This window comes from Cryptomeria japonica, chromosome 1 (assembly GCF_030272615.1).
Source record: "Cryptomeria japonica chromosome 1, Sugi_1.0, whole genome shotgun sequence".
In the NCBI taxonomy this organism is placed as follows: domain Eukaryota; kingdom Viridiplantae; phylum Streptophyta; class Pinopsida; order Cupressales; family Cupressaceae; genus Cryptomeria; species Cryptomeria japonica.
The window spans coordinates 20,633,476-20,659,853 of NC_081405.1; the positions used below are offsets into that span (position 1 = coordinate 20,633,476).

Below are 26,378 nucleotides of genomic sequence, written 5' to 3' on the forward strand. Positions count from 1 at the left end.
ATTTCAATACATTATTGGCTATTTGTGGCAATAGAAATCACCAAAACAAAGGGTTTTACTAAGACAAAACCCTATATAGCCACCCAAACACCATTTTTCAAGTTGCAGGTGCAGGTTCAGAGATTCGACGGAGCTGTTATCTTCCAAAAATCTAGAATTCACAGGCACGGGTCTAGATCGAAAAGCAGGTCGATCCCTAGGACCGGAGCACCCAGCATCCAAGACCAGAGCGCCCAATGCCCTGGTCCTTTGCATTTTTTAGCATTCTTTGGTAGTTCTGTATCTCAGTGCTTTAGCAAGCAAATTCCATAAGTCCAACTTAGTACAGTATGGGGGACTAGAGCGCCCAGCACCCGGTCCAGCTCAATCAGGCCCAAATTCTGATATCAGGTGCATACTAGAATTTCCCCTTCAGCTCTGTACTTTGTGTCTCAGTTTCAGTTATGTATTTCTCTGTTATTGCAGTTTAGCTAGTCATTTCCGTCATCTTCCTAGCTTAGTTTGTCATCATTACACATTTAGCTCATTTCCCTTTCATAGCAGCAAAAGAATAAAAACCCTAGGAGTATTCCTCGACTCTTTTACAAAAATTAGTCAAAGTGAATCACTTCCTTAGGTTCTTTTGTATTCCAATGTGTGGAGGAAAGTGGGGTTAGATCCTAAACTACTCGATCCCATTCTTCACCATCACATAATGTAATGGGGAAAAAGAAGAAATCTTGTAGGTAAGGCATTTTTAAACTAGTCTTGAAATCCAATGGCAATATGTCAGTTAATGATAAAGGGAACAACCCACAAAAGCCACAAATTCAAGAAATGAAGGGAGATTCGTTTGCTGGTGCTTCAATTGTATTCTCAGAAATGTGAGAAGAAACCCAAATCCTCTCTAACTAATTCAGTTGAAGGACACTTTCAATACTAATCAATTTTAATTGATTCATAAAAAGAGGAAACAATGGGTCCATTTATACTTATGAAACAAGCAGTAGTTGGAAAAATTAATAGCAATCATCAAGCCATAGAGCAGCTAGAAGACATAAGTAGGAAGGGAAATTATTTAGAAGAGGTTCCTCTCAATCTCAAATATTATCCTGGATCTTAAAATTGTGCACTCAAGGTTCTATATAAATCTAATGTAGAAATAATTGGACAAATTTCAGCTAGAATGAATGGATATGCATATTTTGTTCACTATTCGGACAGTCAGCAACACTTTAAATACATTCGCAATTCTAAGCCTTAGAGGGGCCTAGATCAGACATCAAAGTCAGATTTAAAGTGAAGCAGAAAAACGTCAGACATTTGGTATACAAGTCCATAGATGGAAAGGTTCCAAACATCAAAGCTTGTGCTCTTTAATTTCTGTTGTAATGGTATGAATTTCATCTATCTTTTATTTAAAATTTTGGCTCTGCATTTATTATCATATTTAATTCTTCTATAAAGCATAAAGCACTAAAGTAGTTGTGGATGATTTCATTATGGTCTTTTTAGCTTTCTGTATTTACCAGTCATAGCCATCTTACTACACTAGCTAAGAATATAACCATAGGACACTGATTGTCCAGAGCCTTTTTAATTCTTTGTGAATCAAAAGAGAGCTTTGAGGCATTGATCTCAGCATAATAAATAATAATGCTGATTAAAATTACCTCAGCTTCAACAAACATATACATCATCAAAGCAAACAACTTGCTTGCAAATGAGTTCCACTGACATTCTTCCCAAGCTAGAAACAAGCTGACTTTATTTCTTCTCTAGTCATCCCAAATAAAGCATAACAATCCTTGTAATGCAACAAGTTAAACATCAACTAAAACTGCATGTTCATCCATTATAATCCTAAGAAGCAACTCTAGATAGAAGCAAGCAATAAACAGCCTCAACTTAGACTTGTCATGTTAGCCATCAACGGGCTTGATATCTGATACCATAAACTTCAAAATAAGAAATCCCCATAAAAAGAATGGTAATAAACATCAACATTGAAAAACAAATTGCTCTAAGAAACGATACTTTTAAATTTTATTTTCTAGGAGAATCTGCCCATTGTTAAACATGTCTTCTATCACTTCCAAAATATCGATCACACTGACTAAATCATATATGAAGTCTTGAAGATGATAGGTTAAACCCGGCAAAGTTCATCAAGATAATGAATTATGCAAAACCTAAATAGATACAACACCAAGAAAGTGCAGACATCTTAGAAAATATTATTTTATAGCATTGCCTCCTATGCGAGTAATCTACAGGGTTTAGAGTTAGACTGAATATAATTCACTTTAAAGCAACATAAGCATTAATTTGACTGGCTTACATGTAATACCTATATTTTCAAACAAGATCCTCTGCACTCTTTCATATTATCCAAGGATTTAAGGGCTATATCTGAGAGATCTTGCATCATTTCCAGGGAAATTTGCAGGTACCTTCAAAAGCTTTATTTCATAATACTGTTTATCCCACCTCGTTTAAACACCTGGACATTTCTTGGATAAGTGCACGAAAATAATTTGATTTCAATTAGGACAAAAATGAACATCAGTTAGTCTACAGATGATGCGCTAGATTTCATAAACTAGTGTGTCCAAGTTCAGGTAAACCATAACCCAGATAGCTAGGCATGAAGTACTTGGCAATGTAAGATCTGACTTTTTGACCCATTTTTGCCCGCAAGATTTGACCACAGGTTTGTAACAAAGGTTTTAAACTGTCCTTTTCCTGCAAGTGTCTCCCAGAGCTGACCTTTCTTCCCGTTACACTCGAGATTTGCCACATCCACAACAGATATGCTCATGTTATTTCGAACAATACAAATTTTCCCCCCAAGAGGAAGCAATGCCGCAGCCGCCAGTGCATGAGAATTACCAAGATGAACCTTACTGTCTATCAGTCTGTCCCATGAATCCCTTATACTATCATACACTCGCATTCTACAACCATCTCTACAGTCAAGGGCATATAATTGTCCATTTAGAGTGCCACTTGGAGTTTGCCAACCATTAACCATGCCATCTTCAACTGAGGTCCATTGGTTTGTTGATGGCACATACATCTCACACATCACCTGCCTTTCAGAACCTAGGCCTTTTAGAAACCATTTACCTTCATAAACAACCCCAACAAAAGGAACCATTGAGGTGTTCATTTCAGAGATAAAGGTCCATTTATTTCTGTTTGGGTCATACACCTCTGCAGATCTCAGGGAATAGGGATGGCCCTCACATTCTCCCCCAGCAACATACAAACAATTATTGACTACACAGGCACCGAAGAAATGCCTCCGTCTGAGCATGTCTGGTGCTCGATGCCATTTATTCGTCCTTGCACTGTAATAGACCACCCTTCTCATAGATCCTTTTAATGGGTTTTTCCCTCCAAACAAATAAAGATGACATCCACTAAGGACAGCACATCCAAAACCAAGTGATTCACAGTAGTCAGAAGGCACAGGGGGCAGAGGCTGCCATAATTGGTACCTAGGATCAAATGCATGTAAAGAAACACGACCATCTCGATCCTGTTTGATTACATAGATCCATTCTTCTGCTATGCCAAAGCTCTTTCTCAGAGAATAAAAGTAATTTCCAGTCAAAAGACGCTGCCACCTCTTACATACAAGCCTTAAAGTTCGATGGAAGACTCGTGGAACCCGGATTAAGCAAGCAATAGCAAGGTCATCTGGAAGACCAGATATCAAAGGTAATAAAGGCTCCCGTGCTTTTTCACCTTTATGGGACTTTCTCTTAGAAGGTTGAACAGTTGTTTTAATATCTGGTTGACCACAATGCCGTGTGCCAGGCACACATTTCTTAGCATCTATCACAGTTAGACCCACATCTGCTACACAGTAGCACCCTCCAGTTTCAACCTACACAAAAAAATGATAACCATCATTATTTGTTGCCCATTGTTATAAGAAACCATCATTATTTGTTGCCCATTGTTATAAGAAACCATCATTATTTGTTGCCCATTATGTGCAGTTATCTTACAGATTAATACAGCCAAGAAGTATGCAAGTCCAGATTCCAGAACAAATTAACAGAGCAAACATGTTCTTCAAACTCACATTAGTAAACAAGAAATATGGATTTCTAAAGATTTAATGTACAAAAAATATTTGAAAGAACAAGGGTCATTTGAAATCATAATGGTCCACATCTCTTCAGATCGTAAGAAACATAAAGTATTTTGTTATTTGTCCACAATATATTACATTGGAAAGCCATACGAACATTCCATAAATCAAGAAATAGAATGTAGTGGTGGATGGCTGTTCACTGCCAGCCAGACACAGACAACCAAACAAATACAGAAATTTACATATTAAGGTCAATCCATGGCCAATTCAAGACAAACCAGAAAATATGCACATACCACTGCACTAAAGGGAACAGGCTCATCCTTGAGTGGGAGAGAGATCCACCCAAAAGGCTCCTCTAAGAGGATCCAAAGCCTTGTACAGTTATAAGCAGTGGGATTGGGAGAAGTCAAAGTAACCAAAGATCTGCTTATTTTTTTCTGTTTTCTCTTTGATCTACAGTTAACGTTGCCAAATATAGTAATCAAAGATCATTTTTAAGAAAAAAAATACTTGATACGTAAATCACCCATATTACAGACTAATTTAATGAGCATAAAAGTATCGTTGTTGACAATCCCCCACAGATCAAAGAGTGAACCAATCTTTTTTAGAATGGAAACAAAACAGATCCTTCTATAGCAAATGCTTTCACAAGCGATAAACTTGTAACAGGGATGGATTCAATAGCAGTAGACAATGGTTGGAGGGTTAATCATTTCTCAGTATGACATATCAATATGATTGTTTCTATTTATTTTTTGATCATTTTATTTTACTTTATTTTAGTTTTAATATTTTGATCATATTCACGTTCATTGCCAATTTTAGTTACTTTCTGATTTTTTTACTTTCTTTAATTTTCTCCTATTGTGCTTTTCTTTACATGATGCCACCTGCAAGCAAAGTTCACAGAGCTGTAAGATCATAGGCAGGGGAAGAAAGCATCATATCAAAAGCTCATGCACTCGTCAAGAACATGCTATCTATGAGGAGCAGTTTCAGCCAAGGAAATTATCTTATGCTATGCTTATTGACTATTATTCATGTTTTTGTCTTCTTGTCATTGTTTAGGTTATGGAATAGTCCACATTTGATGGAGAAAACCCATGGGTTTGCTTTTAATAGCTTTTGTAACATTTTTTTTTTGTTATTTCAACCTAATTAGGACATTATAAAAAAAAAAAGGAGGTAGGACTTTGTTTCAACCTAATCAGCATTGGGCATCGCCCTCTTGAAGTAATTGCATTTTCAGATTCCTCTCCACATTACTTTTGCACTATCTATTTTTGTATTTATGGTATATATTGCTTTCATTCATAGATTTAAAATAGTACTCAAGTAATCTTCTGCACTGAGTAACTCAACCTCAAATTCACCAAGTCTCCAAGAGTTTACACAGCAACTCATGGCAAGCACTTGTGAGTACTCATTGAGTTTGTAGAAGAAACCAATGCACACTAAATTTATGCCAAGTTTTTGTCAAGATTTGAATTTAAGCATTTTTTTAAGCTGTCAAATTTTGCCAAGGCACTAAGACCAAATCAAATTGGGTCTGCCAAGTCACTTTGTACAAGTCAAATTCTAGTCTACTAAGTTTTTGCAGAGTCAATTTTTCAAACCATGCAATATTTGTGATTCAATTTCTGTCCGAGATTGGAGAACAACTTCGTATGGGGTAAAGTTATGGCTAAACCAATGGAAATGAGTTTACTTCCAATGGACAGCTTGAGTTGCAGAAGAGCTGTTATATAATGGTATGGTTGAAGCAAAGAAAGGACATAACAAACACATAAAGAACATTGTCCTATATTCATTAATGTTGCATGTATGTACAAATAAAATACAGAAGCTATGGCAGGAAGCAAGGTCCCAACTCCCATGATCAGGGAATGAGAAGCTGCATACACCTCATTTGCCAAAGGTGCTCTATAGTACAAGCAAATCAAGCCGCAGAATGTAGCAAGGCTTATTGGTGAATTGGAAGACTAGGTTACATAGTACAGTGGTGTGTATTTATACAATAGGGTGCCAGCTAAACTTTCTACAGTATGTTGACAAGTGTGATGGACGTATGGTGCACTATAAATGAGGATGAGCAGGTGATGGATGTTAGACCCATATGTTGCCAATTGGATAATGTATTATGTAGTTGTGTGTGTTGCCACATGTCTAAAGCATATGGTGCTGAATTGTCATCCTAAGCAAATGCATGTGCACCTGTGTGTAGGTTGCACATATTCTAGAACAATATTGTAGGATATGTCTATGTCGTGTCTATGTTATTGTCCATGTTTTGAATGCAAACCCTTGAAGTTGCACAATGTCGCTAAGATGAGTGCATGCAGCTGTCTTGGGCCAAGCTATTGGAAACAATGATTGTGTAGATCTGTGCGAAGCCATTTTGCCAGAAGCCGCTGTCCATGTGCAATGTATGTCAGGCACATAATGTGTGTGCAAAGAACATGTTGCAGTATGGAAAGCACTAATGTTAAGTCGTTGTGTAGAGTGTGCATGTGCAAAATTGCACAGAGATCAATCTGTTATAGAAGAAACTTTAGAAGTGGTATTGGAGCAAGAATAAGCAAATTTACAGTACAGAAGCAATGATTTGCAACTAAGACTTACGCAACAATACTTCGGAATTTTCTTCATACAATCTATATTTTTTTTCCCTTGCTTTAGTCTGTTTTCAGTATTCTTTTTCTCTTGTTTTTGACCTACACCTATAATCTTACATGTTTTACATGCAGGGATTGACAAGCTTGTGCTCCTAATGGTAAACTTTTCTATAAAAGTCTCTTTTAAACATGGAGGAATTTTGTTAGTCTAGGGTCACTGGGGACTTTGGACAAGAGAAAACGAGGAGAAAAATCCCTTAACATCAGTTTTAGGATTGTCAACAATATTTGTCATATATGTAATACATATAACCCTTGTAAGATCAATATATATAGAAGAATCTTCCTTTGGAAAGAGTACTTAACTTGTTTGCACAATATATGCTAGTGTAATGATCGCTTCAAATACAAACCAAAAGGTAGCTTGTTTGACTAACAACCTGGAGTATGAACAGTTTGTCTAAGATAACTAAGATTTCAACAAGTGTATGAAGGTGGATCTCAAAAACATCCACACAAGAAACCCAAAAATTGAAAGGCGACATAAAAAGATATTGGCACCACCTCATTGTGGAGCAAAATGGCACAAGGGAACATAAAACCTGTTTCTTATGTACTTACCAACATGAATATTTCCAATGCTCACAAGGATGTGTACACCTACAATTTTCTTCCCATGTACTTAACAATTGCCCATTTTCCAAAAATCATTCAAGGGTTTGAAAAATAAAACTCCCATATTCACAAACAACCCCTGAAATAGAAATGTGTCACAAAATCAAATTAGCACCACCTCATTGTGGAGCAGGGCCTCACAAGAGCACATAAAACCTGTTTCATATGTACTTATCAATGCTAACATTTCCAATGGTCGCAAGATGTGTGCACATACAATTTTCTTCTCACATGATTATCAATGTTCACACTTCCAAACTCCATCAAATCAGTGCAGATGGATTTAGCTTCCATGTACATAGCCAAAATGTTGTCAATTTGCACAAGCATGCAATATCGATGCCCAAACTAGAAGCTACCTCATGAAATAGTATAAAAATAGAGAGAATCCTACCAATTTTTCTATGCCATTAACTAGCAAATCTCCCTTACAAGATTAAAGCAACATGATGTACACAACTGCCAATGTCATCGTCGACATGGTTCCAATGCCTTCACGCCAATGTTCTGCTAATACCTAGATGTCAAAGCATGATCCCTAGAGAAATTCAGGCCGTCCAAGTTGCAGTTCTAGACAATTTAAAATTTATGAGCTAAATTTTAATTTTCTACATTTCTTCCTTTTGCATTTTCAAGGCCCTTTGTATTGGAATTTGACTTTAGGTGTTTGTCAAATTTCCCTAAGTGATACAGTTATCCTCAAGGGCATCAAAACCAATTCATGACCTAAGCTTTTGAATGTATATCTTAAGTTATAATGTCAGGTTACAGTCAAAGTGTTATGACTTCATGGCAAAACCCCCAAAATAACGTAAATCCAACCTTCAATTTCTGTTTACGAGAGCTACAGTCAAAAATTTATGAACCCATCAAGTGGCATACCAAAATAATCTAACTCCAATAGTAAATTTCAGTTTCACTTCCAACTTCCAAGGACACATCACCCTTACGAGGATGACTCTTCAGTTTCCAAGGAGAAACCCTTCATTTACTCCAACTAGTAATTTTTTAGTTTTTGCATTGTCAAACTACAAAATAGGTATATTTGAATGAAGAATGTATAGTTTGAAGCATACATCTCTTCCACAAAGATAAACCTATGCATACTCTCTCTTTCGCAGCAAACTCCTACTGTTCAGCAATTTAACTTCAGTATCGTTCAACTTTCTTCAGTGACACATTTAGTCCATAGCTAGCAGCATGTTGTCCCTTGAATTGCATTCATAATTTAGATAAGTAGTATCATGGCATATCTTGTTCATGTTTGTACCATCAAACATGTTCAAAATATTGCAAACTCAAGTTGAAGTCAAGAAATCCATCTCATTATCTGCCTGATAGAGACAAGAAGTCCCAGATGCTGCCAAAGGACAAGAATTTGGCTCTTTAGAACCCTTCAATAATGTTCAATTTTCTTCCATAAACATTAAGTTCATAATTTAGATCGGTGATATCATAGCATATTTTTTTCAATTAAAGACACAGATTGAAAACAAGAGACCTATATGATTGACTCCCTAATAGATACAAGCGATCACAGACGACAAAAAACAAGTGATTGAGTCTTCAGATTTCTTTAAAGTTTAAGGTGTTAATCCAGGTGACTCTAGAGAAAGAAAGGCCAAGATAACAACCCAGCACACACAATTCCTCTCGCAAGCCTAGGCACATCACAGCTACAACAAGAAGGCCATTCAACAATCTGGCTTCTTTCAAAGTTCAGGTAAATTTTGATATTCCTACATTTGAAGGAAATGTTCACTAATCCATTTCTAAAAGTAACAGTAAACCCCAAAATTGACCTAAAAACACTTTGAAACACAAAAGCAAACATATTTTAGTTTATATTTAAAACAAAATACACAAACCAAATGCAATTGCTTAACTTTCATTATTGCTTATCATTGCACAAATGGAGCTAAGATTGATCACTAAAGGTTCCAAAGAGATTGGATTGCTACTCCTACATGTGTGCAAGAGTCCATTCATTGCCGTGGATATTGTAGAGGAAGATTCTTGGTTGGAGGTTTTTATTTGTTTTTTTTCTTCATTTTTCCTCCTACAAACAAATTCTCTTGTTTTGTTTTCCATTCTTCTACTAGATAGTGAGGGATATATTTGGGATATCGTAGAGGAAGATTCTTGATTGGAGGTTTAAATTGTTTTTTTTCTTCATTTTTTCTTCTACATTGGTAGTGAGGGATATATTTGGGTTTGCAATAATTGTGGTGTCAAAAATGGAAATGCATACAATCAAGTAAAAGCCCATTTTTGTGGCATTTCAATCATGAGCATATATAAGGATGCACTTATGCCAACATCTAGAGTGTTGGAATATATTAAAGAGTAGGAACAGGTAGAAGCAGTTGCCCTTAGAAGAGGGCCATCCTTTTACAAAGCATGGATCAAGGAGGCCCCCTCGGTTCCCTATAGCTCCATCTTCTTGAAGTTCTGGTATAAAGCCACCCATTTTTGGCCATGCACAAAAAAAGAGCCCAGTACAAATAAGAGAATGGCAGGCCATTGGAAAAAGCATTTCAAAACAAATCCCAAACAAATTGTTGAACCTGTTGCAAGATGCATTTGTTGGATCTCAAAGTTGTGAAACAGAGAATGGCAAGCCATTGAAAATAGCATTTCAAAACAAATCCCAAAAAAATTGTTGAAGACGTTGCAAGATGCATTTGTTGGATCTCAAAGTTGGGAAACCCCAAATCCCTAAAGACAAATTATTCCTTGAGTCCCAAGGATGCCAACCTAAGGTGGGCAGCCTCTCGCTTACAATTGGGCAGACACAACAATCAGCCACATAATAAGGATGGGTCCCTCCTGCTATAGGCTTTGCTAGGCCAAGGGGGGTATTGGAATCAATGAACACTAAGATGGGGGGGGTGGATCAGAGTTCCGGTTCTAATAAATTTGTTAATCTGATTCTTAAACAACCAGATGCATAAATAAGAAACTGAAATGCAAAAACATAAAGCAATCAAGCACATAACCATAACACCAATATTTTTACGTGGAAACCCGGAAAGGGAAAAACCACGGTGGGATTTGAACCCACAATATTATTCCACTATGGCCAGTAGCAAAACAATATTACAAAAGTTGGAATGCACTTGCATTCAGGCACACTGCCTAGAGCTCACTGCTCAGTTACAAAAACAGGGCTGCAACCCCGGAGGAAGGCTCACTGCCTTACAAGCTAATAGAGAATGATTCTAGTGAACAATGAACTGGAAAACAACATCTAACTATGCCAAATATCAGTTCCAGTTAGGCACAAAGTGATCCGCTGCACTGTTATGATAAACTGCTATGTTCTACTCTGCTTTGCTTACCAGAACAACACGATTCAAGGATGCGCACATGAAACTGCACTCAATCGCTCCAAAATCATCTCACACATGATATACATACATAAATGCATTAACCAAGTCGTTCTTACATATCCGCACTAGCAAATTTGATCTTCTAAAAGTCGGCTTCACAAAATATCAAAATATGAAACGTGTAGCTTCAAGTCGCCTCAAGTCTTCACAAAACCATATTCCGGATCCAAGACGCATGATCACACGCTTCCCATAAGTCGGTCCAATCACCTCGAACTTGCCAATAACCACCGAAATCGACTCAAGGAATCCGGTCCACACGTTACACCACCAAAAATGAAGACAACCCTGTTTTACTGCACAATCGAATACCGGACCTTCTAATATGTCTAAGAATCATCGCTAGAGAATAATATTGCGTGATAGTAGTTTTAAAACTTGTGGACTCGCCATGGACTCGCGAGTCCATGGGAGCCACGAGTCGACTCGCCAAGGACTCGCGAGGCGAGTCCTGGCGGTGAGTCCTGGCGAGTCCATCAGAAGGACTCGCGCGCGACCCAAAAAAAAAGTCATGCAAGCTTTAAAATTGAGTTTTTTTTAAGTTTTTTTGCCTTCATTTGGCATAACTGAGGGAGTGAAGAATAACACCCGATGCCTTTATAAAATAATAAAAGTATTTTTGGCCTCGTGGGGCGCTACCCCTCAACCTTGCCCTATATCGCGATAGGGAGCGCGCAAGGGGCGATGCCCCTTGACCTCAACTTGGGGGCGTTGCCCCTAAACCCCCGTCGAAAAATATAGGGGGAAACTGCGTTGATGGAAGTAGGGAAAATTTAACCTCCGAGTCTGATTAGGCTCCATATAACAGCATAATTAGCATTGAAGAAATCTTGGTATTATACATTTTAGAGTTGAAAGTTTGAAACTATGAGTATGTGACGTGTAATGTTTCAATTATGGCTCTTATGCTCTCTAAATGCATTAATTTCTTTATGTTTTTTTGTAAAACTACGGTTTTTCTTTTTGCCGAGTCCTTGCCGAGTCTTTCACGAGTCCGAGTCCGAGTCCAAATTTTTGGTTTGCCGAGTCCGAGGCGAGTCTGAGATTTTCAACTATGACTCTTCTTCTCATACCCAATCAACTTAACTCAAATCACTAGAACCAAAACCACACCACGGAAATAAGAAATGCCCACAAAATTGTACACTTAGCTTCACCGGGCAGACTAGATACCAAAAACTTGCTTAAGACATCCGATTAACCAAAACCCCATACTGGATAAGATCAATAGGCTGAGTTGCCATCAATGACAACTCCTAAGAATCTACATGCATCAGATGTCACCAATCTTCACCAAAGCATCACCAGAACAACATCAAATGCCAACAGGGGGAAGGACAGGGAGGGTAGGGGTTCTCTAAGGTCTTCAAGATATGACAATCAAGGAGAATTGAAGGAATAAACTCAAAGATCTAACAACCATACCCAACGCACTATGAACTCCAAAATATGTCACTAAGTTTCATGTTAGCATTGGTTGAAGCTAGACCTCTAAGACCTCTAAATGAACAGATGGGAACTTTCTTGAATACACACCCAAAGATAAAAGTAATACCATTCCCCAGTAAGTGAATCCACTAAGCTTTACATACACGTGCAAGAAAGGCAACATACTTGTATGATCCACAAGGGATTTATAAGTTTTAGAACAACATGGGATATGTTATGAATTGCATTACTAGATCATACACGCATTGTGGGACCTAACACCACCCCCAAGTTAATGAGAACAAGAGGTAGTATATGAATGGTCCTCCTACACTACTCCAATGTGCAACAAACCACAACATGCCAAGAAGAAGAGATCACACCTACAAATAGATAAAATGCAAAATCAGATATCCACATCATTATATTATCATCATAGAACATCCGGTAAGCAATCGGTTACATGCAGGCTAACATGTCAGATCACAATTCATCCGGACTTCCAAGAGGCATCCGAATTACAATTCCAGAAATCAAGATCCTCACCACTTCTGAATTGCCCCCCTAAGGATCACATAAAACAATATATATACCCTTTGGAACACATCCGGCCCCCTAAGGATCACATAAAACAATATATATACCCTTCAAAACACATTCGGGTCGGCCACAAAAGATTACATTTACCAAGAAAGGAAAATGAAACGTGCAAATAGGTTGACCCCAAGAATGAAAGGAAAATCCTCCGAAAAAGAACAACCAAGAGGCGCGGATCGAAGGAAGGTCGACCGAACACTCAAGAACATTGAGCAAGGCACCAAATAGATCCACAAGCCAAGAAATCGCTCCGCACAAGAAGAAATCAACAACTAGCCGTTAAGCTCAAAACTGCTCCAGGAACCAGGAACAACCAATCCAGAAGCGATAACTCACCGGAAAAGAATCCAAATGAACTGACAATCTGGAATGAAGAACAAAAGCAAGCCTGGAAACTGAAAATCTGATCCGCAATGAAAAAGAACCATCTACTGGAACACACTGAAGGAAAACACAGAAAACTGCTACCGAAACTGAACGAGAACAAAACTAAGGAAATATTTTTGGTTGATGTAGGATTGTTCAAAGACTGGGGATGCTCCTGCATCAGACACCCCAGGTAGAAAGAGATGTTCCATGATAGGCAACTCATGAACATCGAAAAAGGATTCGATATATAGATCCCATGCTCGTTTCTAATCCAAACATCTTCTTTGTCTACAAACCTCTTCCTTACCTCCTCCGAAACCTCAACCAGATTCTCCAACTTCTGATTCTTTTTATTTCTCTTCCCTTGCTTCAGATCTGCACACTGTCTCTGACTACTAATACTCTCTTTCTTTTGCAACTCTAATTTATTTCTACCACAAGGCTTCATTCGGTTCCTTCTTACTATCAGACTTATCTATCAGACCCTTCTGCAAATCCGTGCCATCATCCGACACAACCACTGCAACCGATTTCTCAGCACCGCAACTTCTCTTAAGACTCAAATTCCTCACTTCGTTCTCTTTCTCCTTCAAAGAAGCCAATGTGAACTTCTGCCCACCCTTCTCAATAGTGATTAGGTTTCTTCTACAGCCATAGATAGATCCTCTATCAAACTGCCAAGGTCTCCCCAGCAAAACATGACAAGCACTCATAGACAAAACATCACACATGACCTCATCCCTAAAAGGTCCAATATTGAAATTCACCAAACACTGCTCTTTTACTTCTAACTGTCGATCATCCTACAACCAACTTACCTTGTAAGAACAAGGGTGCTTAAGCCTCTTCAATCCCAGCTTCTCTACCATCTCCTCGGATACCAAATTATTAGTACTTCCACTATCCACAATAACTTTACAACACTTACCACATGATTTACACACATTCCTCTGAGTAGGTCCGGTATCTTCACTGTTCTGCTCCATCAAGACTCTTCTGAACATAAGGGATTCTCCCTGGTTCGGTTCCAACACATTCTCACCGGTAACTCTAGCTTCCTGATCCTCATTTACCACACAATTTCTTGCCATCCCTTGCTTGCATTCAAAAGACTTATGCCCGGTTCCTCCACACTTAAAACATCTGCCCAAGAATTCTCTGCCACTCCCTTTTCTCTGTGTCTTCTGATCCGGTTCTTTATTCCACTTAGGTCTTGATTCTTCTTCAACATTCTGCTTCTCTGTACTGCCACTCATCTGTCCTTTATATCTCTCCTTTCCTCTAGGGTTGTTTTGATGTCTTCTTTTCACCTTCTCCTCAGCCTTCAAAGCATATCGGTAAGCCTCTTCTACTGTGGAAATCTTCAGCATACTCATCTCATTCTGAATGTTAAATGCAAGTCCATTTATATATCTAGCCACCTTCTCCCTATCCATCTCTCTATGCCCAAATCTGATCATTACCTTGTAGAATTCCTCGATGTATTCCTTCACGCTCATGTTTCTCTACTTCAAGTTCTGCAACTTCTTGAACAACTCTAACTCATAGTCTCCTAAAATGAACTTAGCCTTCAATCTTGCTACCATCTGTCTCCACCGGGTGATCTTCATCTCACCATTCTCAACTCTATCTCTCTGCAACTCCTTCCACCATAGAGCAGCATGCCCTTTCAACTTAGTTTGTGCCAACCGGACTCTTTGTGGGTCCTTAATATCCTCAAACTCAAAGTAGTCCTCCAACTCTCTGATCCAATCGATCAGATCTTCTGGATTCAGTGTCTCGGAAAAGTTCGGAACCATAGTTTTAAAACTCGTGGACTCGCCACGGACTCGCGAGTCCATGGGAGCCACGAGTCGACTCGCTAAGGACTCGCAAGGCGAGTCCTGGCGAGTCCATCTGAAAGACTCGCGAGTCTTTCAGATGGACTCGTGTGACTCAGAAAAAAAGTCATGCAAGCTTTAAAATTGAGTTTTTTAAAAAAAAACTTGCCTTCATTTGGCATAACTGAGGGAGTTAAAATACAAGAAAAATAACACCCGACGCCTTTATAAAATAATAAAAGTATTTTTGGCCTCGCGAGGCGCTGCCCCTCGACTCCGCCCTGTATCACAATAGGGAGCGCACAAGGGGCACTGCCCCTTGACCCCAACTTGGGGGCGCTGCCCCCAAACCCCCATCGAAAAATATAGGGGGAAACTACGCCGATGGAAGTAGGGAAAATTTAACCTCCGAGTCTAATTAGGCTCCATATAACAACATGATTAGCATTGAAGAAATCTGGGTATTATACATTTTAGAGTTGAAAGTTTGAAACTATGAGTATGTGACATGTGTAATGTTTCAATTATGGCTCTTATGCTCTCTAAATGCATTAATTTCTTTATGTTTTTTTGTAAAACTACAGTTTTTCTTTTTGCCAAGTCCGAGTCCGAGTACAAATTTTTGGTTTGCCAAGTCCGAGGCAAGTCCGAGATTTTCAACTGTGTTCGGAACCTCCACTTTATGAACTTTACTCACTTGCGCCACCGCTCTCAGAAATATTTCCTCTCTTTCATCTTCCGGTCCTTCAGACTCTTCGGCTTCGAGCTCCTCTCCAGCCTCTTCATACTCATCCTTAGATTCTGGATTCCTCCGCAAACCAGTCAATGCATTTCGGATCTCATTCCTCATCTCATTCTTGAAATCCTCTATCATTTGCTCTACCCTTCGGGGGTTCATCCTTCTTAGCGGCATCTCCTCCTTTGCTCCGGTGCAACTGCCTCAACTCGGCGATTTGACTACCAATTTCGATTGCCTCACAATCGGCGATCTATTGGACACACTCGCAGCTTGCCTCCACTTGGCGATCTATTCACCCAAAGGAATGCCTCAAGGTTCTCAACCAACTCTGATACCACTTGGTGCAGCCATGGTCTAGTGGGTCCTCAAAGAGAACTGACCAGATCATGCAGCAAGAGTAACACAACGGAAGCAACAACAAAACATAGATAAAATGCAAAATCAGATATCCGCATCATTATATTATCATCATAGAACATCCGGTAAGCAACCAGTTACATGCAAGGTAACATGCCAGATCACAATTCATCCGGACCTCCAAGAGGCATCCGAATTACAATTCCAAAAATCAAGATCCTCACCACTTCTAAACTGCCCCCCTAAGGATCACATAAAACAATATATATACCCTTTGGAACACATCCGGGTCGGCCACAAAAGATTACATTTACCAAGAAAGGAAAATGAAACGTGCAAATAGGTCAGCCCCAAGAATGAAAGGAAAATCCTCCGTAAAAGAACAACCAAGAGGTGCGGATCGAAAGGAAGGTCGATCGAACACTCAAGAACATCGAGCAAGGCACCAAATAGATCCGCAAGCCAAGAAATCGCTTTGCACGAGAAGAAATCAACAACTAGCCGTTAAGCTCAAAACTGCTCCGGGAACCTAGAATAGCCAATCCGGAAGCGATAACTCACCGGAAAAGAATCTTCTTGCCTTTGCATTAACCCCAAAATATTATAGCATTGAGATCTTTTCTTTGTTGAGAAGGTCAGCAAAGAATAGAAGCCAACATTTGCTAGAATCTTCCCTAATCCTAATTTGAGGGATGTAGTTGCATATCAATTTGCAAATATTTTACACTCCAATTGTCAAACTATTTCCACTCTTTGTGAAAAGTATAAGAAGAATGCTCTCTATTGGAACCTTCATGGCCAAACATTCCAACACCCATAACCTCTTGCAATCAAAGTGCTATTGCAAGTTTTTTTAAAATCTAAATCTCTCTAAATTTGAATTTCTTTTCATTTATTTAAAATTTGTTTCCAAATTTGAAGTTTCATTTATAATATTATAGCTCTAACCCTCTAACTTTGCCTCAATAGGTTGTTAGTTCATCTTCATCTAAGTGGAATTAGACTACAAACACTTTCATTCAATCAATAAAACGCAGCTAATTTGCATCAAAAATTGGCAAAGTAGTTAGTTTACATGCATTCCAACTTGTGCCTTCTTATACACAAACAAAATAACTACAAAGAAAGGGCAATCAAATTGTGAAGTGTTACGTCAGAGCCAGATGACTTGGACGTTTCATTTTTGAGAAGCCATATAGTTAACATACTTTTAATGCAGACACCAACGGCACTCCTTGTAGTTCTTCTAATCTAGGTAAATCATCTAATGTCAATGATAATGATGATGATGATGCTCTTTATGAAGTACAATATGGCACTGATTGCTGATTTTATTATTTTCAATATTGAACAATGAATATCAATCATGACATTCAAGTTAAGTAAATTAACATCAACATAATATTTTTTTATTTTTATGGTAATTTTTTTTGTTAAATGCATGTTAAGTGGTATTCCAAACCTAAATCCTGTTTTTTATGCAAACATGTATATATTTATGATATTCACATGTTTTTCGTACAAATATACCCAAAACAAACCAAACCTCAAAAGAAATTTGTTGTACCAGCATACCCAAACCAGTAACTTAGCCCTCAATCAACCCTGGTAAATCCATTTCAGTGGATTACATGAGTGATCTTCCCCCAACCAGGCATGGCCATGATTGCGTTTTTGAGTGATTGGCAAGTTGGCAGTTCTAATTCCAGCCAAAAAAGGACCTTTACAAAGGAAACCATGAACTCTCTTCTTCCTACATGTGTAGGTCCATTTTGGCTAACCACAAACCATCATGTCAAGCATGATAGAAAGTTTCTCGGCACTTTATGTCTACATAACAATCCATGATGGATACAAACTTGTCAAATTCCACTGCATTTTATACTCAAATAAATAGACAAGGTGATTTATTGCATGATTGTGCATCTCCTTGTAATGTACCATTCAAAGTATCCATGCACGTCGATTAGAGTCTCCCATAAGTTCGACAGAGCTACAACCAAACCAAACCATTCATGGCTCCACATAACATAATCAATTTCGAGTATGTCTCAGTTTCAACCATTGGCTCTCATCTATATGACACTACCTGTTGTGTTGAAAGAAGCATCAATCCACACACAAAAGGAAATGGATAAGACAACCAAGTTTGTCAATATTCTACACACTTACAGCAGTTTCATGAAGTTCTGCATAGGAAAAGCAACAAAGATACAAGCAAAGTCACAATCAGCATCATGTCCCTCATTAGTTTCAGGTGGGTGATTAAGTATGTTTGCATCTTCAAAAGCAGTGGCTCAAGGGTCCAAATCAAAATCTCAGACCTCAACAATATGTACCACACACCATCAAACAATTGGGCAAATCGCATTTGAACTCATCTTGCCACCCTAACTCTGGGTTGCGCCCATTGTTAAATGTAAAACTATTCACAATACTCTCCACTACTCCTGGACAAATTAGATGTTGATTAGTTGTAGAGCACAGAATTGAATCCTAATTATGCAACATTGATGATAACTGATCAAACTACTGATACAGTAGTTAAAGAAATGAAGCAGAACATCTAGGCGGCTTCTAAAAATTAAAATTTTCAGTATTCTCTATGTTTCCTATTTTGCATTTTGACATTCCATAAACTTCTTTGGCTTCCTATCCATTTTGACATTCCAAATCTTTACCATGGCAAATCTGGTTCAGCTGTTTTTTAATGGTATATGTGAAATGCCTACAAACCTATAAATTTTAGAAATTCATGCAAAATATTAGCTGCCTGTACCATACAAGCACAGATATTAGTTTTTGCAATGCACTTGCCATAGGGATTGCAAATAAATTCTTTAATAAGTTTACACTTAAGCAGTGCCAGTATAAATTCGCACAACTTCAGTTGTTATCGAAATAGGAACATGAACAAGCAACAACTGACCACCTACATATTAAAGGTAACATCATCAAACACCTTCAGTTAGAAACTTAAGAGTATGATAACAAAAAGAAAAACATCATCAAACACCTTCAGTTAGAAACTTAAGAGTATGATAACAAAAAGAAAACATCATCAAACACCTTCAGTTAGAAACTTAAGATTATGATAACAAAAAGAAAACATCATCAAACTCCTTCAGTTAGAAACTTAAGAGTCTGATAACAAAAAGAAAACATCATCAACCTCCTTCAGTTAGAAACTTAAGAGTATGATAACAAAAAGAAAACCATAAGGTAAGAAGATAAAATCTCCAAATAAAAATTCTGAATACCACATGTTTTTTACTAGTCTTCAATGGAAACTACCCCTAAAAAGAAATTAAGGAAGAAAGAATGACAGCGTTTAGCATCCCTGCCATTTGTAAGGAAAAAAGACACATTCTATTGATTCCCAGAGATTTGTATTCTGGATATTCACAGCACACTTCAAGTTATTTGATTTTTATAGCACCCTCTAGCAATTTATTCCCCACAGCACACTTCAAGTTTCTGACAGCAATCTCCTTTATTACCTAAAATCATTTGCAGTTAGGATTAGGAATATCTTCCATCATTGTCACAATTATGGTATTCCTTTGAACAACACTAAGATAATAGTGGTGTACAATAAATAATCCTGTTTACGTCAATATAGAAGTTAATGCCCCGGAATAATTCTGTGGAATGCATTTTGCTTAAATTTATAATAATATCAATTCCTATGTCAAAGAAACAACAGGAACCAAAATCAGTAAACCAAATAAAACAAATGGCAAAATAGATATGACCTAGAGTTCAAAAGATTAAGAAAGCTTTCAAAAAATAACTTATTTAATTTGAGCAAAAGAAACAATAAAAGCCAATATACTTCGCCAATAAATATTTCCTATGGGGAAAGTGTTTTCATTAAGACCCAAGGTTTACCAGTACCAACTGTCTGGTTACCACAGATATATTATCTTGAATGGATTAATCTATTATATTCAAATCGCAGTGAATTCTTTCATATAAAATTCGATTGTAGTAAGAAAAATTTACCCCTACAGATTATTGGCAATGATCTACACCTGATTCTGTATGTTTTGTAAATATTTGTTTGAAACCACAACTAAAATGATTTAACAGACGTACCTTTTTCACAACACATCTCTAATGTAATTATACACTTCACAAATGCTTTACTAACACTTTATATTGTCAAGGACTTGTTAACACAGTAACTTCCCAATCAAGATACAGGTGGACCGGCTGGAATAATCTTGCCAAGGTCCAGACATGCTGCCCTTTTTCCTGCCTTCATTATTGCCCCTAGCTAGCACCATTTAGCCCCTTGCACAGGTTCCCCTGTCCCATTTAGTCAAATTTGAGTGCCTCTTAGACACAATTTATTCTGGCCAAGCTTGACCGACATACTTGGCCATGGCTGACTCTGTCTGATGCATTCAGCCTGACTAACCATGTAGGCTGATTGCAATATAGGTCTTAGATCTAATGTGTGTATTATAACTTATCCCTCAGATATTTCAAAAATAGTTCATCACAATCTCTACCTTTGAACTCGCATATACAGTTTATTCCTCCAGTAAACACTTGTAGGAACCACTTGACAAAGGACCTTATTGAATGAAACTTACTCACAAAGACGTGACTTGAACCCAACAACAGAGGAACACTAACAGCATACACCAAGCCTTAAGCATCCACTGTTATAATTTATCAGGCTTCTTTATCCTTCTTGTCTTCACTTGTGACACCAAATCTCATGGAAGGACTACTCAGATCAAATAGAGAGGTTAATGCACCACTAAGTTGCCCTAGGTAACCATTCCTTTGCCCTACACACTTTCATTTTGTTTATGCTTATGTCTATTTATTTGCCTTACATGCTAACTCTGCATATTTTCTTACTTATTGCCTTTCCGTATTGCCTACATAGTTCCTATCTAAGCATTTACTATAAGGGGACCCCTACACTTATTAACTGCTGAAGCTTACTTAGAAGAGTTCCTTTTTTAGTATACACTTTCCACTCCTAGATCCAGTGTTTCTAAAAGTTTCAAGGATGGGGAGCTAGATTTTGGAGGACGCTAAAATAATTTCCAAATTTTGGGGATGGCTGCTATATATATGTAACATGATCAATAATCCAAGGCACAGTTTCAATCTAATCATCCATATGACATCTTCAACTACAAGTACAAAGCTACAAAGTGAAAACTGAAACAATGAAAATCAAATGTGCCAACAAGAAAATTCTTAGTTGCTTTGAGCAGAATGCTCAATAATTGGAATCATAATGTATTGGCCCTCTTATACATCTAGGTTTTTTTAAATAAATATGGTTTTTAGTTATTTTTACAGCTTTTTAAGTGTTTTTTGTAGAGACAGCTGTCGAGGATGTCTATATATCCCCACATCATCAAGGGACATCCCACCATAAGAAAACATCTCAGGAAGATAGGATGTCCCTGTGTTGGACTAACCACTGCACCTCTGGGAATCAATCTTGTAGACTAACCACCACCCTAGGAACTAAGGAATAACCACCCACTCAAGGTGAAGATGCTAGGTTTGGAAGTTTACTAACACCTGCAGGTTTTGGTGTAATGGCAAACCTTCATGTGGCATCAGAACCTCAATCTAAGTTTAAATCTCCGAGTTATGTTGGATTAACTGCCACACTTTAGGGCATTGATCTCATGGACTAGCTGCCACCCTAGGATCATGAGAATAACTACCCACTCGAGTATGAGATGCCAGGTTTGGAAGTTTACGAACACCTGTGGGTTTCAGTGTAACTGCAAACCTTCACCCTTATCTGCTTAAATGAAAGAGGAATGTCCACAGGAAACATCCAACATCATGGGTACATCCTGGGGATGTCCCCTTATAAATAGCAACCACAAAGGGGAGGAATCAGACAATTACAATCTAATTATTTTATCTGGTATTTTCAACTACAAGTATGAAGTTACAAAGTGAATTCTGATGCAGAAAAATCAATATGCCGAAACAAAGAATCTTAGTTGTATTGAGCAGCAAGCTCAATAATCAGAGTCATGTATTGGCCTTCCATTAGATTAAGGTGTATTTTCAAAAAAAATATGATTGTTTTCAAACTGCTCTTGTAGTGACAACCACTGGGGATGTCTGTATATCCCCACAATTGTCAAGGGACATCCCAACATGTGCAGACATCCCAGAACAATAGGATGCCTCTGATCTGGTTAAATGAAATGGGAACATCCATGGGGTAAATCCAACATCATGGGTACATCACAGGGGCATCCTTTTATTAACAGCAACCGCAAGTGACAGGAATCAGAAATTCCCCATCAGCCCATCCCCTTGGGCATCCCAAACAGCAGGGCAGGCATGGGGATGATGTACTAGCTGAATCAGAACAAGTTTCAATTAAAATTCAAACAAAATATAAATCACAAATAACTAACACAAAAGAGTTAGAATCTACTTGCAAATGCGTCACAAGTTAGTCTACCACAAGCATTTAATGATAATCCCTTACGAATAAGATGTTTACTTAGCCCCAGTTCCCTCTCACTTTCCAATCCAGGTACAAAATTAATAAAATGAGCATTTGTCCCAGAACCACATCTATATTGTTCACCATCCTGTTAGGAAATGGTTCCCTGGAAACATTTCATTTTACTTAAATCATATAGGAAACGAAACACCTCCTTGGCCAATTTGTTTTTGCTTTATGAGGTGTTGCGTTCTCTTGTTGCTTACCAAAGTTTCAACATATTTTTGGTATACATAAGGCAATCAACTCATAAATTGAACACAAGCTATAACAAAAGTGTCCAAGCACATAATCCATTTCAAAAGCATTGAAGCTAACTTGATTCTTAGTCAGAATTACATCCAATTGTTGGAAAGACAAAGAATTCTATACAATGGCATTGCACAAGGGCCCACATAAAACAAAATTGTTTGCAGGCTTTCAGGGTAAAGACAATAATAATTGCAACACACTCCTTAGAAGATCGACCTAGGATAAACAATGCACAAAGGAATAACATTAGTATGTTTCTAATTCATCACACTGTTGTTTACTCTTGCTTACCTTACAATCAAACAACAAAATAAAGGGTTGCAACAAAGCAGATTCTCTTCATAAGTTAATAATGACTGTTAAGAATTTCATTTCAGTCTAAAACCAATTCTTCTGGAACAGGTCTAAATTTGTTAGCTATTAATATTAAATACAAGGGAGTTTAATATTAACTATATGCTATTCTCAAAGTAAGTTATCTTTCAGTTCTCACAGCCAAGTTGTGAGGAAGAACCCTGACATTTGTGGAACTAAAGAGAACAACTAAAATTAAATTTAAATTGCTATTTTTTAGAGTACTTGATCTATGTATTTCAGAGGAAGCAACAAAGCATTGATCTAAGTCCTGCATCTCACCCACACTAGGGCAATAGTATGGGTGATCCCATTGTAATGATCTTACATTTAATTTAGTGCAAAAGGCCATGTATTAAATATAAAATGCGTGAATCAGAAGACAAGAATATATAATATTTTATGAAAATCTCATATAAGGTACAAAGAGTCTTTTAACATAGAGCTCAAAATGAAGGAGTTGCAGAGAATCTTGTCATAAGAATACAGATGATATGGAGATTACAGGCGTTATAGGTGTCATGGGACATTTAAAATAATAAAATATAGATGAAAAGGTTACAAAGCATCTTAGGTGTCCTGGGAAATTACAAAGAAGCTACCATCCTACATGGAAAATAAACAGTCTAGAAAAGATTTTAGAATTGCAGAGAAGATGTCTTGGAAGTCTTGGACTGGTCATGATAGCCGAGAAGGACTATTCCTTGGTCAAATGCAGTGCAAATAGTGCCCTCTGCCCTTGGCGATTAGCAGACTGAATTGGCACTAAAGGTTTCACAGGAAACTGTTATTTTTCTAAATACTTTGCAGCAATAGTTGTAACAATGGTACAGCCCTTTTTCAATGTTTCCTCAAATACTTCAAATAGGGAAAAATAGAAAAGAAAAATGGATCAGGTTACTTTCTATTGTCGGCTTTCACGGTTTGCCATCAGTTTCTTGGTTTTGGTTGATGCACCCATTCCACTCCAGCATGCATTCATTTCGTGCAACTAAATTTCTCCAAGTTCGAAAAGAATGTGGCATTGTCATGGTCACATCTCATGACATTTATAGTGAAGTGCAACGATGAATAGGGTCAGATAACATTGGCATGATGAATCACGGTTAACTTTCTTTTAGGTCATGCAATCCTCTATCAACACAACAGAATAACACAGGCAATGCAGACAATACACCATTTACAATATCAATTATTTGATTTATGGAGCACATTTCAGGCTAAGCTATTGATTATTCCTAATAATCATATTCATATGGTATGCTTATTTCAGTCCTTTTTTGTGGATTTATGTGCTGTCCGTCTATGATTGCTCTTGTTGCCTTAATTACACGAGTTTTGTTCATCTCCGTTATTTGTGTCGTACATTTTAAGTGTTGCCGTTGCATTGATTATCACAAACTCCCTTTCCTTGAAGAGGGTCTGATCTAGTATTTGGTGCTTTCAGTTGGTTTACATGCATTGTTGTAATCATTCAGCGATTTGTAGTGTGTACTAAAAGCTTTTTTTGTTCTTTGTTTTCGTTTAAAGAGCGTGTGTACAATAATGAAGAGGTATAGCCCACTATTACCAGCAGTTTTATCTGCAACAATAACAGTTACAACCCGCTATTACCAAATAAGTTTTTTCTGCAATAGTGTACGGTTACAACCCACCGTTCTCAACAGAATTTACTCTTCAAAAGTTGAGCTCTCCTGACCAGCTAATGTTCTAAAAACGATAATACAGAAAAGGAAACCCCAGGTGCATCTGTAGTGGGACGGGTTATTTACCTGGATCTAGCATTGCTAATATGACTGAGAATACTTTTGATACATTTGACAGGACAAGTCGTATTAACTCCACCAAAACTGGTTTTAATTTAGTTTTACACAATTTAACTCTTAAGTCCTTTAGTGAGTTTAGTTTGTGTTTAGCGTTAGCATCAAATACGATTCGAGAAAAAGAAAAGAAAATCGCACCTGAACAGGTCTCACCCGCCTGTGCATTGTCATAACATTTCACACCTGAAAAAATTTTGGCCAGTAATTTGTCAGTGTGCAACATTCCAAGCTACATAGACTCGAATAATTTTATTATTTATACACTGAAGTGATTCAACTTTAGAGACCAAAACTACTGCTTACAAACCTTCACTTCGCTGACTGTTTCTTCATGTTTGAAACTAGTCAATGTGCACAAAATGAGACCGTTACAAATAGGAAAATGTAGTCATGGATGGCTGCCAAAACACATATTGAAAATAAAGGAAACGTAATATCGGATATCTGACAAATAGCCCAAAAGATATATCTATTAGAGAAAATAACAGTTGGGTATCTGAAAAATAGCAATAATGTAGATAAAATTGCCTGGCTTAAGACCTGAGTATAAGTGAAAGAAGAAGGATTGATAATTATTTGAGCTGTTGGGTATCTGGTAAAAATTGAAGTATGGAAATTGAGATTAGATCTGAGGATAAAGGGGCCCTTGGAAAAGGTGAGCAGAGTGGCAGGTGAACTAAACTTGCTCTTTTAGCAAAAATGCAGGTTGTCATAAAAAGGCTGTGTACTCTGTGGAAGAAAGGATGTTAGAGAAAGATCAACAGCTAGTTGTTAGGAAGGTGGAGGTTCATTGATGTGAACAGTGAAATAGTGGGTTTTGGCAGCGTATACAAAAGAGAAGTTCCAACTTCCAACAGCTATGGATGACAACATTTTGTCTTTAAAGTTGTGTTGTAGTTGAAATGGGCGGTGTTGGGTAGTTAGAAAATTGATGGGGGTCTATTTGATGCAGCCAATATTTTAGTTGAAGGGAAAATTTTAGCAGAGCTTAAGTAAGCAAGATTTATTGCCTGTTTATTCTCCTGTGTATGTAGATAAAGAAACAAACTGTTATTTTAGCGGTAATCCTACTGCTCTTCAATAACTAATACAACGGTCAGTGGGGTTTGTCCTGCTATGAGGGTACCCTGGCCCCTCATTATTATCTGTTATTAACCATTGTGCCACTACCTAGTTGTAAAGGATAAGTCCAAAATGAATTTTTTTCAAAAATTAAAATGATGATTAGATTTTCTAATAGTTTTTAATCTATTCAATAATTGCGTGGAAAATAAACATATTCTTTGAAGGGATTTATTTAGGTATAATAAAGGATATTATAATAATGTAATAATGGTTAGTGAAAGTATGTAT

At 37.6% G+C, this 26,378-nt stretch overlaps 1 protein-coding gene across 3 annotated transcripts; it reads right to left on the reverse strand.

The window, feature by feature from the left end:
• Positions 1–2,204: 2,204 nt before the first annotated feature.
• On the reverse strand, positions 2,205–25,999 carry LOC131031211 (F-box/kelch-repeat protein At1g55270). 3 transcript variants are annotated; one of them, XM_057962258.2, is made up of 4 exons: positions 25,566–25,993; positions 25,333–25,423; positions 25,164–25,208; positions 2,205–3,874 (listed from the first exon to the last, which is right to left on the reverse strand). In XM_057962258.2, exons 3-4 carry the CDS (start codon positions 25,194–25,196, stop codon positions 2,621–2,623), a joined length of 1,287 nt encoding a protein of 428 aa, XP_057818241.1. In that variant the 5' UTR covers positions 25,197–25,208; positions 25,333–25,423; positions 25,566–25,993; the 3' UTR covers positions 2,205–2,620. The 3 variants fall into 3 exon arrangements, with proteins under 3 accessions (XP_057818241.1, XP_057818242.1, XP_057818243.1); XM_057962259.2 differs by having other exon boundaries at positions 25,333–25,469; XM_057962260.2 differs by having other exon boundaries at positions 25,333–25,999.
• Between the last annotated feature and the right edge of the window lie 379 nt (positions 26,000–26,378).

Coding starts and splice junctions, on each gene's coding strand:
- LOC131031211 (XM_057962260.2), bottom strand. CDS start 25,196: ATGACAATGCACAGGCGGGTGAGACCTGTTCAG. Junction 3,875..25,163: donor GGCGGGTGAGACCTGTTCAG/GTGCGATTTTCT, acceptor TTTTTTGTGTAG/GTTGAAACTGGAGGGTGCTA.